The following is a 13,907-nucleotide window of genomic DNA, read 5'->3' on the forward strand; positions in this document are numbered from 1 at the left end:
TATAGATAATTTGTTTGATTCTAAGACACCATTTTCCCAAATAGTATGGTATATTTAATAATAGCAATAATTACAACCAAAACGGAATCACGTCCCTGGTTTCTGATAACAAATTACTCTATTGGGTGTCGCACAACGTTTTACAAAGTGGCTAAATATTAACTTAAGTACATAATAATTAAATTAATCCTTTTATTTCATACTTTATAGAGTTGTTTGCATACAACTACATGACGCGTGCCACATGACCCGGAAACAATCATAAGTATATCATCTGTCCCGCGAGCAACGCGAGGTAAACAGGCACACATGGTGGGAGCTAGCAGACGGCCCGCCGACCGCCGCCGATGGTACTCCTATGTAATACATAGATGTGGTGTGGACAATGCCGGGCTTCACCTGGTCATTCGTGGACCGCCCCCGGAGAAAATGTATCTGTCCCCTGTGTCGTCTGCCGGTGAGGGAGGCTGTCCGAGTGTCAACGTGTGGACACACCTTCTGTGATGTTTGTCTACAGGAGTATCTCAGGTAAGTCACATCTGTTATATATATATACTTACTTAACGACTGTTAGCTATACTAACATTGTAATATACTTTGTGTTATTAAGTTTTCTTCAGCAGCCTCTTCGCATAACTAACACCTGACGAAATACAGTTTTCAGTTCGTGAATACAAGGAGTCTAGCATTTCAGAATGAGAGTCCATTCACAGAGACTTTACACAAATGATATATATGGTAGGACATATATCAATATGGAGTTGGACATTCTGAGAATCTATATTTATGGGGGTGGGGAATCTATAATTATACCCATTTGTGATGTTTGGGATTTGTTCTTAGTCCCTGTGAGAATAGATATATATTGATATTAGTATGATTAAAAACACTTTATTTTAGTATTAGGTTATCTGTGTAATGTCATTTTTTAATTCCACCTTTGTGTAATAGTATTAAAATTATATCCTGAAGCACGTATATATATCATTGACTATTTGATCATATAAGTATGTTTTATCATGAACACAATGCTGTACTCAATGACCGACAATATGTACTGTATTTTGGGTAGATGAGAAAGGTGTGTATTTTCTTCACCCGTACCTGTACTTCTATACTACAATACCTGTGTTATATACAACGCCCCTGCTAGTATTGATGATACATGTAACATTTTTGTGGTGAGAGGAATCTACTCCGCATTATTGATTGGGTAAAAACCTTTCTAGGGTTTTATCATGTAATGATAAAAAGCCTTTTGTGTAATCTCTCTCTATAATTACTGAACTGTATGCTGGACAGATATTTACATAGGTATACATAGTTATTATATATTGACAGCCATGTAAACCAGAAATGTGCATTCCACCTGGGGTGTATATACCTATATAAGTCCCTGATTCGAGCTCTCATAAGGATAAACATATATCCACTTCTTTCATCTCAAGGAAGGTGATATTTTGTTTAAACAGAGCTAGGTAAATATACAGGACGACTTTAACACCATAGGTCAGACAGACATCTCTCTGAGGGGTACAAAAATAGCTATGTTGTAATTCTCCTAGTGTCAAATGTATGCAAGTGACACATATATCTGTTTACATTAACTGGAGATTTTACAGGTCATGAACGGCTATATGTATGTATAATGCTTTTATCTATTAATTATAGAGTCAATTAATTAAGCTATGGATTTAACGACTGGTTTACAGGGATTAGAGTATGTGTTTATCAGCTGTAAATACCGGAAATAAAATATTTTAACTGTTATCATTATCTGAGATAAGATATCATGATGACCAACATTACCCGATGTTGGTAGTATATCACATGCTACTGTGGCAGTTCACTATACCATCGGATCAATATACTTTCCGGTCAGAAATTTTTAGCTCCCATCTACCCTTTTAATGAAAGTTGTTTCCATGGTAACAAAAATTATCCCCAAATGAAGTTATTACAATAATGAGGTACCCTCGTTATGGGCGTTTCTAGGGCCATCTGCCTACAAGAAGCGGCTGCCAGGAGTGAATATGAGATTTGGGGGGTCTGATATAAGGAAGTGGTATGTTTTCCATCAGTACAGATAATAAGAAGCTTCCTGTTTGCCCAATTAGACAGATTGGCAACTGCTTTATTGTTTCATAAAATAGATACGGACAGTACACAGAGTGTGTGTACGTGTATTCTGTATACATTTGTCAGTGCATTTAAGCCAGCTATAGCCTTAGTTTCAGGTTTTATTTCCAGTGAATATAGGATTGTCAAACATTACCAGTAGCAAGTGATTGGGTGATGATCAAAATTAATAGACCCAAGTAATTAATTAATAGCATTAAATATCATAATCAGTCATTGGTATATTGTATTTCCCATTGTTTTGGATCCAAACAATGTCACAGCCGATATAGTATTACATAATTAAAATGTCAAGTGTTCTCATATTTCATTCATATGCAATTTCTTGGTAGGTCAGGCATTTTTGAGTTAAAATTTATAAAAAAGATGTTGACAGCAATGAGAATGGTTACTTTCTGGGGTTAAACACACAGATAACTGCTTAACTAATCAGAAGGTTTTTCTAATTAAAACCAATACCGGGTAATCAATTATGGTTTAATGGATTTGTAACCAGTGTTCCATCACTACCAAGCACTTGTATCATAAGTGTGAAGACATGTTATATTGTTTACAATTTACAATATACCGGTATGCAATTTGGCTGTAAACTTAATTTTGATAGTAGGCCGACATACTGGAAATCTGGGGGGTCACCTGTTCAGCCTACTTCCCGAGTCATCTAGTGCTGCTGACCATGCACTCAGAGTGCATGCTTAAGGAGATTTAGAGGCTTATTTATCAGAGCTTAATAGATCCTCTCGATTGATGTGATGTTGAGGTCAAGGGCAGAAAAAAGGCAAATTGAGGGTATTGAAAAAGAGGACAGTAGTACTGTGGCTATCTTTAATTAATCATAGGAATGTAATTGATGTCCTTTGTGTTAGAGGGAATTTCCCTTTAGCTTTATCCATGGAATGGGGCACCTGCTTGTCCTGTTTAAACCCTAATGTACTAGGAACTAATTAGTGTTAGATACACCTCACCAACATTGAGGTGTAAATCTCAAGAAGCTGCAGGATCGATACACATCATTGACAATGTCATTCAGTTATAACTTCAAGGTTTCAAAAGTACAGACAGTTGTAGCTTGTCAGTCATAAATAATTCAAAGTTTCAATAGTAGCTAGTGGTCAGTCAAATTACTTTTCCCATTACTACACACATTACATGACTTGTACTTGAATGAAAAAAATAACGAAATTTAAATTTAAATAAATTTAACTTCTGCTCTAGCTGGCTCAATCAAGGTTAATTGGTAGTTAAGTATATCTTCTCCTATATTCAGCCTCCTGAACGGCAACGCTCTGGTGTTACTAATAGTATTGAGGCTGCAGTATCTGTCCATACTTAAATACCTGATCCTTATGATTGCTTTTAAAAAAAAAAAAAAAAAACTCAGTGAATTATGGCTGCATTATGACTTTAATGGAAAGGTTATAGATATAAGTGATGTATTTTTGAGTATATATTTATGTGCCCATGTATTAATCATCTAAACTCAATAACCCTGTGTTTATAGAGTTCTGGCTGGCGTAACTTCACCGATTTCTATGTCAATGTTACGAGTGACTGACATTGTAGATAAGAAGATCAATAAGGGCTCTTTCATCTCTGCTGTTGGTAATGTAATTAACATCTTCTCATCCCCACAAATTATTTTATTCCACACTGCAGTATGTACTTTGTACAGTGGAGTTCTGTTAGATTTCATTAAATAGCTCATGCAAAAAAAGAAATTCATTCGAAAGATCAAATGTTACATTGACGTTATTGATTTATAAAGTTGACTGAGTAAGTATTGACATCCTGTTTTGCTTCATTGTCTTCTGTGACCGACAAGTTTCTGTAGCATAAGGGATAAATTGTGACTTAAAAAGAAATGTTCATTGTTTATAAATTTTATACAATTTCACTGATTCAGTTCCACCCTGTAAAGGTACATTGGGAAAAATGAAGTTATTGTTACAAAAGATGTCTTATGTGTTGTATACACACATTCTTAGGGTTTAGTTTAGGCATGTACATGTAGAGTAATTAATGCTATTCTATAATCTGATCAAGTTTTCTCCGCCTCTTTCTACTACCTACCCCAATATATATCAGCATTATTGATAGCCCGAGTTTCCTCTGGCCCTGCCACCATGTTTGGTGCCAAATATTGTGACATTTATAAAGGTCATATGAATTAAGACATTAGAAAACATGCCTACAAATGATGGAGCCACATTAAAAGTGTAGTCTTACTGAAATGTCATAGCTATGTAATATTGCCCTAAGAGAGACACCACTGAAATTTGTCTCATATTGATAGAACCAATACATTTGTATTTATAGATTTGCTACTGCAAGCATATTATTAGCTATATTGCTGTTAGGCCTTTAAACTTCAGATGAGGCTCTTTTCTTTAGGGGGAGTGTGCCACCTACTTGTGGAATAGTCTACTTGCTACCTAATTCTGATTCTGAAAGGGTCAGAATTAGACTAGTCATGTAAAATTCCATCATTGTGATAAAGCAAAATCATATACATTTTTGTATATACATATCTGCAAGGCAAAAAGATATAGACAATTTACTATCTTTCATTTTTCTCTAATTTTTATGGACAATTTTAATAAGTACTCGTTGAGATAGATTCCTTAATGAGCTGATCAGCAACATTCCAGGTTTAATGTAAGAAAGCCCGACTTACTGAAATAGTTGTGGATTTAATTCATAAAGTAATACAGATATGTTCGTAAAAGGTTCAGGATGTGACCTTAAATCTTCCTGCATTACACATAATTATATTGCCACTAGTAATAGATCATTTACCTGATTTGGTGTTCCGATAATTTATTTTCTTTTTCCGATGGGATGATTTGGATGGTAATGATTTTCTATTAAGCTCTATTTATAGTAGTCTTGTATCATTTCTCATATGACTGATAGAAAGGTCTCTCACTTTTTCTAAATATTTATTTCCGGTGTGTGTATATATAATTGTTATATTTTCTGAAATGTTAATGTCATGGTATATAATGGCCTTAATTGCCTGTTTTATACAGGGTATGCTACACGTGAACAATTTATCAGCTATAGGTTCCCGGTTAGGATATCATCACCTCCAGGTAATATTAACAACGTATTATAAAGCAGAATATATTTAGCACAATTTCCCGTGTACTTTAATAGAATCTTACGTAAATAAGATTACCAGGTGTCCAGTGTAAATACAGCTGACTTCATCTTCGTTGTGTTTCTTATTATGGTTCTATATGAAGGTGAATTGCTTCATCCATGTAATGTTCAGTATTTTAACCAAAAAATGATAACATTGATATTTATTTTTGGAGGAAATGGGGTTTTCTGAAATTTGTTTGGAAATATAGTTTTCTAAAACAGGTGCTGTGTGATTTTTCACAGGTGCAGTACAATAAGCATTACATACGATATAATGGTCTGAAATCATCAATTTGCTGAAAAGCTTAGACACATCCTTGTTTTTAACAACACTGTCATGATTTGATTTATTAATGAATAATGTCTCCATTTATTTTACATCTAGGTTCTGATAATATTGTCTGGTAAGATGTCAGGTGCAGTTTATTACAAACAATGGTGAGAGTTATTCAATATTTTACATCTAGGTTCTGATAATATTGTCTGGTAAGATGACTCAATTGAAGTTTATTAAAAAATTTTGATAAGAGTTATTCAATATTTCCTTGTGTCCTGCAATATGCCCACCATGTACCTTAGTTAATGAATCAAAGTTTATATATGTTGGCTTCCTGCATATAAAAAGGATAAATAAATATGGTGCGTGATTTTTTTTTTAAATTAATTAATTAAATAAAACTGATCATCAATAAATTTGGTGTGTACATTTCTTCTCCCTGTGAGAAAACTACACCACCCAAGACAAATACTGGTAACACTTCAATATTATCATCCTACCTGAGAAACGGTCTCTGTACAAGTCAAAGTGTCTATGTGGGAGGGGATATGTTATCAGATACACAGTGCTGTCATCAATAGAAATCACAGAGCTTTACCTGATAGGTGTACATATGTATTGTAGATAAGGTGTCAATGTAGTTACAAGACAAAGAAAGAATTATCTATGTATCAACCTAGATTCTATTATCAAGGGTTGGATGTCAGTGAAATTTATCTTGGAATTGTATCTCCTGAGAATGTGAAATGTTTTCCTGTACATGCAAGTTTGATATAGACCTGAAGTATTTATAGTGTCCTCAGGAAGCATGACTGTCTACATACATACATTTTTCTAACTTATCCGTGTAAGTGGTTACTTAGTGAGGCGAGCATTGTGCCACCTTTCTTGGCCACTGATGGCCTCTACCAATATTGTCGTCTATATGACTCTGACAATGGATACCACCTTGTAGATCTGACAGTACAGTGTGTTCTATAAGATATCCATCAGTCAAAGGATTATCTTCAATAAAACGCAGTATTTGTGTATAATCAAGACGGGGACAACAAAGGTCTTATTGATTACGGAGCGGATACATGTCAGAGGCCAGATCAATATCTCACCAACAACACATTCTTTTTCTTATAATGAATTATTTTTCTGATTCATTTCCTTTAATGAGGGATAAGTAAAACCTATCAGGTTAAAGTAGCTGATTTATCATACAGTCAGCTACTCGGGTCTCCCAGAAACCTCACACTTGTGATAGAGTTTTTCAGACAATGTTCAGTTTATACGGTTTTCTGGGCTAAGATATGTACATATATATACAGTTATTTTTCAGGGTACATTTGAGGCTTAATTAAGGCCCCTTTTGCCCCCTGGTGAGATTCTATGTTATTATCACAATTTTCATAATCATATTTTCACAATCAGAAATTCTTTTAGTGACTCTACACCAATTTGTATGAAGAATGTTGATCATTATATATTTCCAGCAGACAAGTTTCTATTCATCAAAGCTAAATTAAACATAAAAATATCTGTTGATAATATTTCCCCAATTAGTAAAAATACCACTATATTTTCTCAATGGAAAAGGTTCAGGTCCATGTAAAATAAAGGTAAGAAAATCACGGCTGACACAGGTTTCTTACTTTACATGATTCCAATGAGACACTTTTCTGTATTCTATAGTGTTCGGTTAAGACAATGACGCCATGTTCTGGTAGAGTCATCCTCGAGAACACATGTATAGATGTTCCAATATTAATAACATTTTGAAAAAAAAAAAAATCTGAGTGAAAAAAATTGACTTCATGTTATACACAAATACAAGTATTTTATGACAAGATGGATACTTTTTTATTTGTTTCTGTCATTTCCCTTTCTCTACACAAGCTATTCCACCTGGATTTCAGAGATGACAGAACTTGCATTATATACATGAGTATATTGTGCTACGCTAATTTTCTGCTAGTGTTGTTCTTGTAAGCAATACATTTTTTCCACCCAGAGAATTAATATTGATGTGACAGGTTAGGACATGTGTCAGAACTGGAGGATATACAGATGATTATACATAATTCATGTCTCCTTAACAAGATGCGAGCCCGTCTAATAATCAAGAAGTAGGAGAACCCGCTGCTGTTAAAATATTACCCTTACTTTGTCATGCAAATGCAGCTTTAAACATGTTAAATATTCGGCATCGTTTTTCTATACTCATTGACATTTTTGTGACTCAAAGTGTTAAATGATGTTATTTGTGAGCATGCAATATTGTAATTTTTTTAATATGATTACGAGAAAATTGGCAGAGTCTTGTTTGAGCAGGCTTCCCCTTTTATTACTTTGAATTTTAAATTAGTACAAAATTAGCTAGACTTAAGATCATCAGTATGCGGTGTAATTTTAGGTAATGTATTTATAATTCAACACTCGTTATTGGCTGTTTACTGGAAACTAGTTTATAGAGAGCATTAATCGGTGAGGTGTAACAGTACCTGATACATCAGAATAGGTCACAACATTTCATCTCAATGTAAATAGTAAACAAATCATTTAAATGATTGTAATGTAATTTAATTAATACTCATCTCTCAATAGTAAGCCATGCACCAATGTTGATTGTTGTTAAGTACACATTTAAGACTAAGCTTCTGTCTCTAGGATATATATATTAAATCATAAATAAGATTGAGTTTTATGAATTGGTCTCTTATGTCTGATTCTAAGTTTCATACTAGGGGAGATAATCTAATATTAAATCATAAATAAGATTGAGATTTATGAATTGGTCTCTAGGAATATGTCTGATTTTAAGTTTCAAACTAGGGGAGATAATCTAATATTAAATCATAAATAAAATTGAGCTTTATAAATTGTCTGTAGGAACATATCAGATTCTAAGTTTCAAACTAAGGGGATATAACCTAGTATTGGAATTCAGCCGAGCAATACTTTACAAAAACTGCAATAAGACCAATTTCATTAATTATTCTGCAACTATATGCCTATCCTCCATCTTAAAGAGTCCATCAAAATTCAAGTATTAAGTTTTGTTCCCTGGGCTAATTGGAATAACAAGATGAATATGGTATTAGAATTATAGAAATAAAACAAAAAAATCCATATTTGTAGTGTTCGAGTCTGTTTGAATTCTAATCTCAAAATCTCTCATTTTTAGCTCACCTGCCCAAAGGGCAAGTGAGCTTATGCCGTGGTGCGGCGTCCGTCGTCCGTCCGTCCGTCCGGCCGTCCGTCCGGCCGTCTGTCTGTCCGGCCGTCCGGCGTCAACTTTTTCATTTAAACAACTTCTTCTCAATAACCAAGAGGCCCAAGGACTTGATATTGGGCCTGTAGCATGCTGGGGTGAAGGGCTACCAAGTTTGTTCAAAGAAATCACCTTGACCTTCATTCAAGGTCACATGGGTCAAATAGGCTATAATTTTCAAATGACTTATTCTCAATAACCAAGAGGCCCAGGGACTTGATATTGGGCCTGTAGTATGCTGTGGTGAAGGGCTACCAAGTTTGTTCAAATAAATGACCTTGACCTTCATTCAAGGTCACAGGGGTCAAATGGGCTATAATCTTCAAACAACTTCTTCTCAATAACCAAGAGGCCCAGGGACTTGATATTGGGCCTGTAGCATGCTGGGGTGAAGGGCTACCAAGTTTGTTCAAATGAATGACCTTGACCTTCATTCAAGGTCACAGGGGTCAAATAGGCTATAATCTTCAAACGACTTCTTCTCAATAACCAAGAGGCCCAGGGACTTGATATTGGGACTGTAGCATGCTTGGGTGAAGGGCTTCCAAGTTTGTTCAAATAAATGACCTTGACCTTCATTCAAGGTAACATGGGTCAAATAGGCTATAACCTTCAAACGACTTCTTCTCAATAACCAAGAAGCCCAGGGATGTGATATTGGGCCTGTAGTATGCTGGCGTGCAGCGATACCAAGTTTGTTCAAAGAAATCACCTTGACCTTCATTCAAGGTCACAGGGGTCAAATAGGCTATAATCTTCAAATGACTTCATTCTCAATAACCAAGAGGCCCAGGGACTTGATATTGGGCCTGTAGCATGCTTGGTTGAAGGGCTACAAAGTTTGTTCAAAGAAATCACCTTGACCTTCATTCAAGGTCACATGGGTCAAATAGGCTTAAATCTTAAAACAACTTCTTCTCAATAACCAAGAGGCCCGAAACTTGATATTTGACCTGTAGCATGCTGGGATGAAGGGCTACCAAGTTTGTTAAAATGAATGACCTTGACCTTCATTCAAGGTCACATGGGTCAAATCGGCTAATATCTTCAAACAACTTCTTCTCAAACACCAAGAGGCTCAGGCACTTGAGGTTGTGCCTGTCTGTAGCATGCTTGGGTGTAGGGCTACCAAGTGTGTTCAAATGAATGACATTGATCTACATTCAAGGTCACAGGGGTGAAATATTTTTAAATCTTGTGATAGCCAAGAGTCACCAAGACCCGATATTAGGCCAATAATATGCATTGAATAAATTGGTTATCAGCATAGTATCTGTAGAAATAACCTCAATCAACTGCAAATTTGCTGTAGAACCAGGTGAGCGATACAGGCCCATTGGGCCTCTTGTTGTACATATTTTGTATTAAAAAGTGTATTAATTAAAATCTGAGATTTTCTGCAAAATTCAGGCATTCTGTGTTGGCCCTGCTTATACAATAACAAACTCTGACATTTATGGATCACCAGAAATATATAGGACTGGAAATCTTTAATTATATATGTTTATAACAGGCCTGTCCTGAACATTTCAGGATTAGTGAGCAAGAAGAAAGGTGATTTAAATATTCATGATGCGTTACTTGATACCAAGTGTAAGATTACATTCTCCACATCTGTCACTATAGCAGGAAAGAGGACAATCATATACAGACTGGCTATAGAGTCAAGTAAATCTGTAGGGTTGTATTGGAAAAAAGCAGGAATTATAGGTCTATAGGTTTTATTTATCTGTAAGATAATCCATGGTAAATTGGGGTAAACCTGTACCGACTAACATCTGATGGCATAAACCGAGGGTAAATTGGGGGTAAACATATATACCGATTGACAACTGATGGTGTAAACCGAGGGTAAATTGGGGGTAAACCTGTACTGACTATCAACTAATGGTGTAAACTGAGGGAAAATTGGGGTAAACATGTACTGACTAACGACTAATGGTATGAACTGAGGGTAAATTGGGGTAAACATGTACTGACTAACAACTAATGGCGTAAACCGAGGTTAAATTGGGGGTAAACAAATACTGACTAACAACTGATGGTGTAAACTGAGGTAAATTTGGGGTAAACATATGCCGAATGACAACTGATGGCGTAAACCGAGGGAAAATTGGGTTAAACACATACTGACTGACAACCTGTGGCGTAAACCGAGGGTAAATTGGGGGTAAATAATTATACTGACTGACAACTTATTGCGTAAACCGAGGGTAAATTTAGGGTAAACATATACTGACTGACAACTGATGGCGTAAACCGAGGGTAAATTTGGAGTAAACATGTACCGACTGACAACTGATGGAGTAAACCGAGGGTAAATTTGGGATAAACATATACTGACTGACAACTAATGGTGTAACCCTGGTAAATTATGGCATTGATAATTATGTGGCAAACTGTGCTGATCAACTACATCATAATAGAGCAACATAAAATTTCAGATTTCACTTACCTGGTTACATAGACATCTAACAGATCAAATTTGGTTCACAGACACAGACAGAAGAATTAGGAAGTTTTGGGATAACTAGAATTTTTCAGAATGTTGTTAAACTGCTATATGATTCAATATGGTGGGGACTAAGCTGCTTAACACCAATGACAATAAAATATTTTCTTTGTTTTTCAGAAAGCCTTAATTTACAATCTGCAAATTGAATATTTAGTAATGAAATTCTAAAAGTCTGAGCATTCAAACATTTTGGCTGAGAATTTGATATAAAGCTCTACCCGGGTATTATTAAAAGGTTAAGAGCAAAGGTTTATATAATACATATATATATCTCAAGACTTGCTGATGCTACTGTGGCTGTTTTGGTTTTTGGTAGGGGGAAATAAAGATTAATGATTGGTCAATAATTCATATTAACCTATGATTATATATGCTGATTATAAAAGGTCATCAGAACAGCACAGAAAATGAAGTGAGGAAATAAAATGACAACATTTTAAAAAGGTAGCTAAAAGTACCTTTAATGTTGCTCCAGAACTATTGCAGACAATAGTCAAGGCACTGAAGAATATTTCATCAGAAGTTTATAATAAAGGGTTAAATAATTTACTAGTGTATATGTACATCTGATTAACAATTCACCTTCTCCTTGAAGACATTGTAATGACCCATATGATATTATAAATACCTTTCTTTGGTCTGGAATTTTAATTTCCTTCAACAATGTATTTTTATGCTGTGTATAGCCAGATTTGATAAGGATTAAATTTGCTTCCAGAGATATAACTTATGTTTACAGAAAGATGACCTTTAAGCTAAATAGGGTGAGCTGACACATCAACAGGAGAAACATGTTTTAGATACTGATTGGTATAGTATTAAGTGTTGATCTTCAGCTTGGAGGTCAGATTTGTGGTATTACCGATGTTCTTCATTCTCTAAGGACACTTGAAGTTTAAGATTGACCGTTGGTCAAAGTTAGGGACTTGTGTGTTTCACAGCTGATTTGACGGATGATCCGACTGTACTTAACTTTCTGAGCTCCTACTTACAGTAATTACCTACCGTAATACCCCACAACAACAATCCATAGTCAATATTGTTGTTTTGATCGGCAGGATTACATGTAAAGGTATAAATCTACAAGTAAAGACTATAGACCATGTGTCTGTAAAGTCAGATGTACACCGATTGGAATTGTGTTACGGATGTGTACCTTTAAAATTACACAAGATTTGTATCTGAGAAATCTTCCTAAAGGTTTTGAATCAACATTATGAAAGAAAGAGTATTCCCAACACTGATTTCTTTATTTATTTATTTTTAGATTCAATTAACTACAATGTATGCAATTTAGTCAATTGGACTTATTGCAAATGTAGCAAATGATCATCAGTGACCAGGTACGTAGCTCAATTGGTAGAGCATCTGACTAGTTTTCGGAGGTCCCAGGTTCGAACCCCGGTCTGGCCGCTGCATTTTCTCCTCTCCTGTTACACAAATATACTTTCTGGCTCCATTCAGTCTCTTTATAACTCTTTCAATAAATTTTACTATGAATGTTGTAAAGGCATTATTGCAAAACGATTTTGGAACAAGGGACAGCAAGAATATTCTTGGTTGCTCATAGTATTATGTTTTTCACCTATCTTATCGTACATGAGTTACCAGGTAGATTGTACCCGTTCTGTCCCTTTTCAATAAAAAAGAAAAGAAAAAAAGATCTGATACAAGCTATCCCTGACTCTGCACACCTAAGAAATACCTGGTATGTTGTTTTTTTTCAAAAGCTTACAATAGTAATGTCTTTAAATGATGTCTGTATACAAGATAAAGCTATTAGGCTATTATGTTACACAAGGTTTGCTTTAAGAACTGGTTGAATCACAGATTAAGATAGGTTTAATTCAATGAGAGCAGTGTTAGTGATTTTCCTTAGCGTCATATAATCAACAGCAGTTTACATGTACTTCAGTGTTGACCAGCTTGTTGATTTGCTGGGTTTATTGCCCAATGGACAGCCATGGGGTCATTGGAAGTGTGACCAGAAATCTCCTTGTGGTACCTGGTGGTAGCTATCTCACTGAAGACCATAAACAGGAGATGGTGCTTCACATCATGAATCTTCACCAGAGGTTTTATTAGTCGGCCACTCAACAGGGGTTTCATTAGTTGGCCCCTCACCAGAGGTTCATTAGTTGGCCCCTCACCAGAGATTTCATTAGTCAGCCCCTCACCGGAGGTTTCCCTCACTCTCCCTCACTAGAGATTTCATTAGTCTGCCCCTCACCAGGGGTTTGGTCAGTCTGCCCCTCACCAGAGGTTTTTTGAGTTGGCCCCTCACTAGAGGTTTTATGAGTTGGCCCTCACAGAGGTTTCCTCAGTCAGCGCCTCACAGGAGGTTTCGTCAGTCGGCCCCTCACCAGAGGTTTTGTGAGTTGGCCCCTCACTAGAGGTTTTATGAGTTGGCCCTCACAGAGGTTTGGTCAGTCGGCCCCTCACTAGAGGTTTCATTAGTCAGCCCCTCACCAGAGGTTTCATTTAAGTCAGCATCACAGGGACAAGCAATAAATTATATTCTCCTTATTGAATTGATATCAAAACAGTCATTTTCTCTGCCTGCCATCACTTTG

General features: G+C 35.8%; 1 protein-coding gene across 2 annotated transcripts in view; it reads left to right on the forward strand.

Moving 5' to 3' along the window:
- Positions 1-286: 286 nt before the first annotated feature.
- LOC117332515 (TNF receptor-associated factor 4-like) overlaps positions 287-13,907 on the forward strand; it is a 42,405-nt gene continuing 28,784 nt past the window's right edge. Inside the window, exon 1 of one of the 2 annotated variants that reach the window (XM_033891450.1) lies at positions 287-528. In XM_033891450.1, the coding sequence (XP_033747341.1) occupies positions 386-528 (143 nt within the window). In that variant the 5' untranslated portion in view covers positions 287-385. The remainder of the gene's footprint in view (positions 529-13,907) is intronic. The other variant, XM_033891455.1, reaches the window with a different exon arrangement.

This window comes from Pecten maximus, chromosome 8 (assembly GCF_902652985.1).
Source record: "Pecten maximus chromosome 8, xPecMax1.1, whole genome shotgun sequence".
Lineage (NCBI taxonomy): Eukaryota > Metazoa > Mollusca > Bivalvia > Pectinida > Pectinidae > Pecten > Pecten maximus.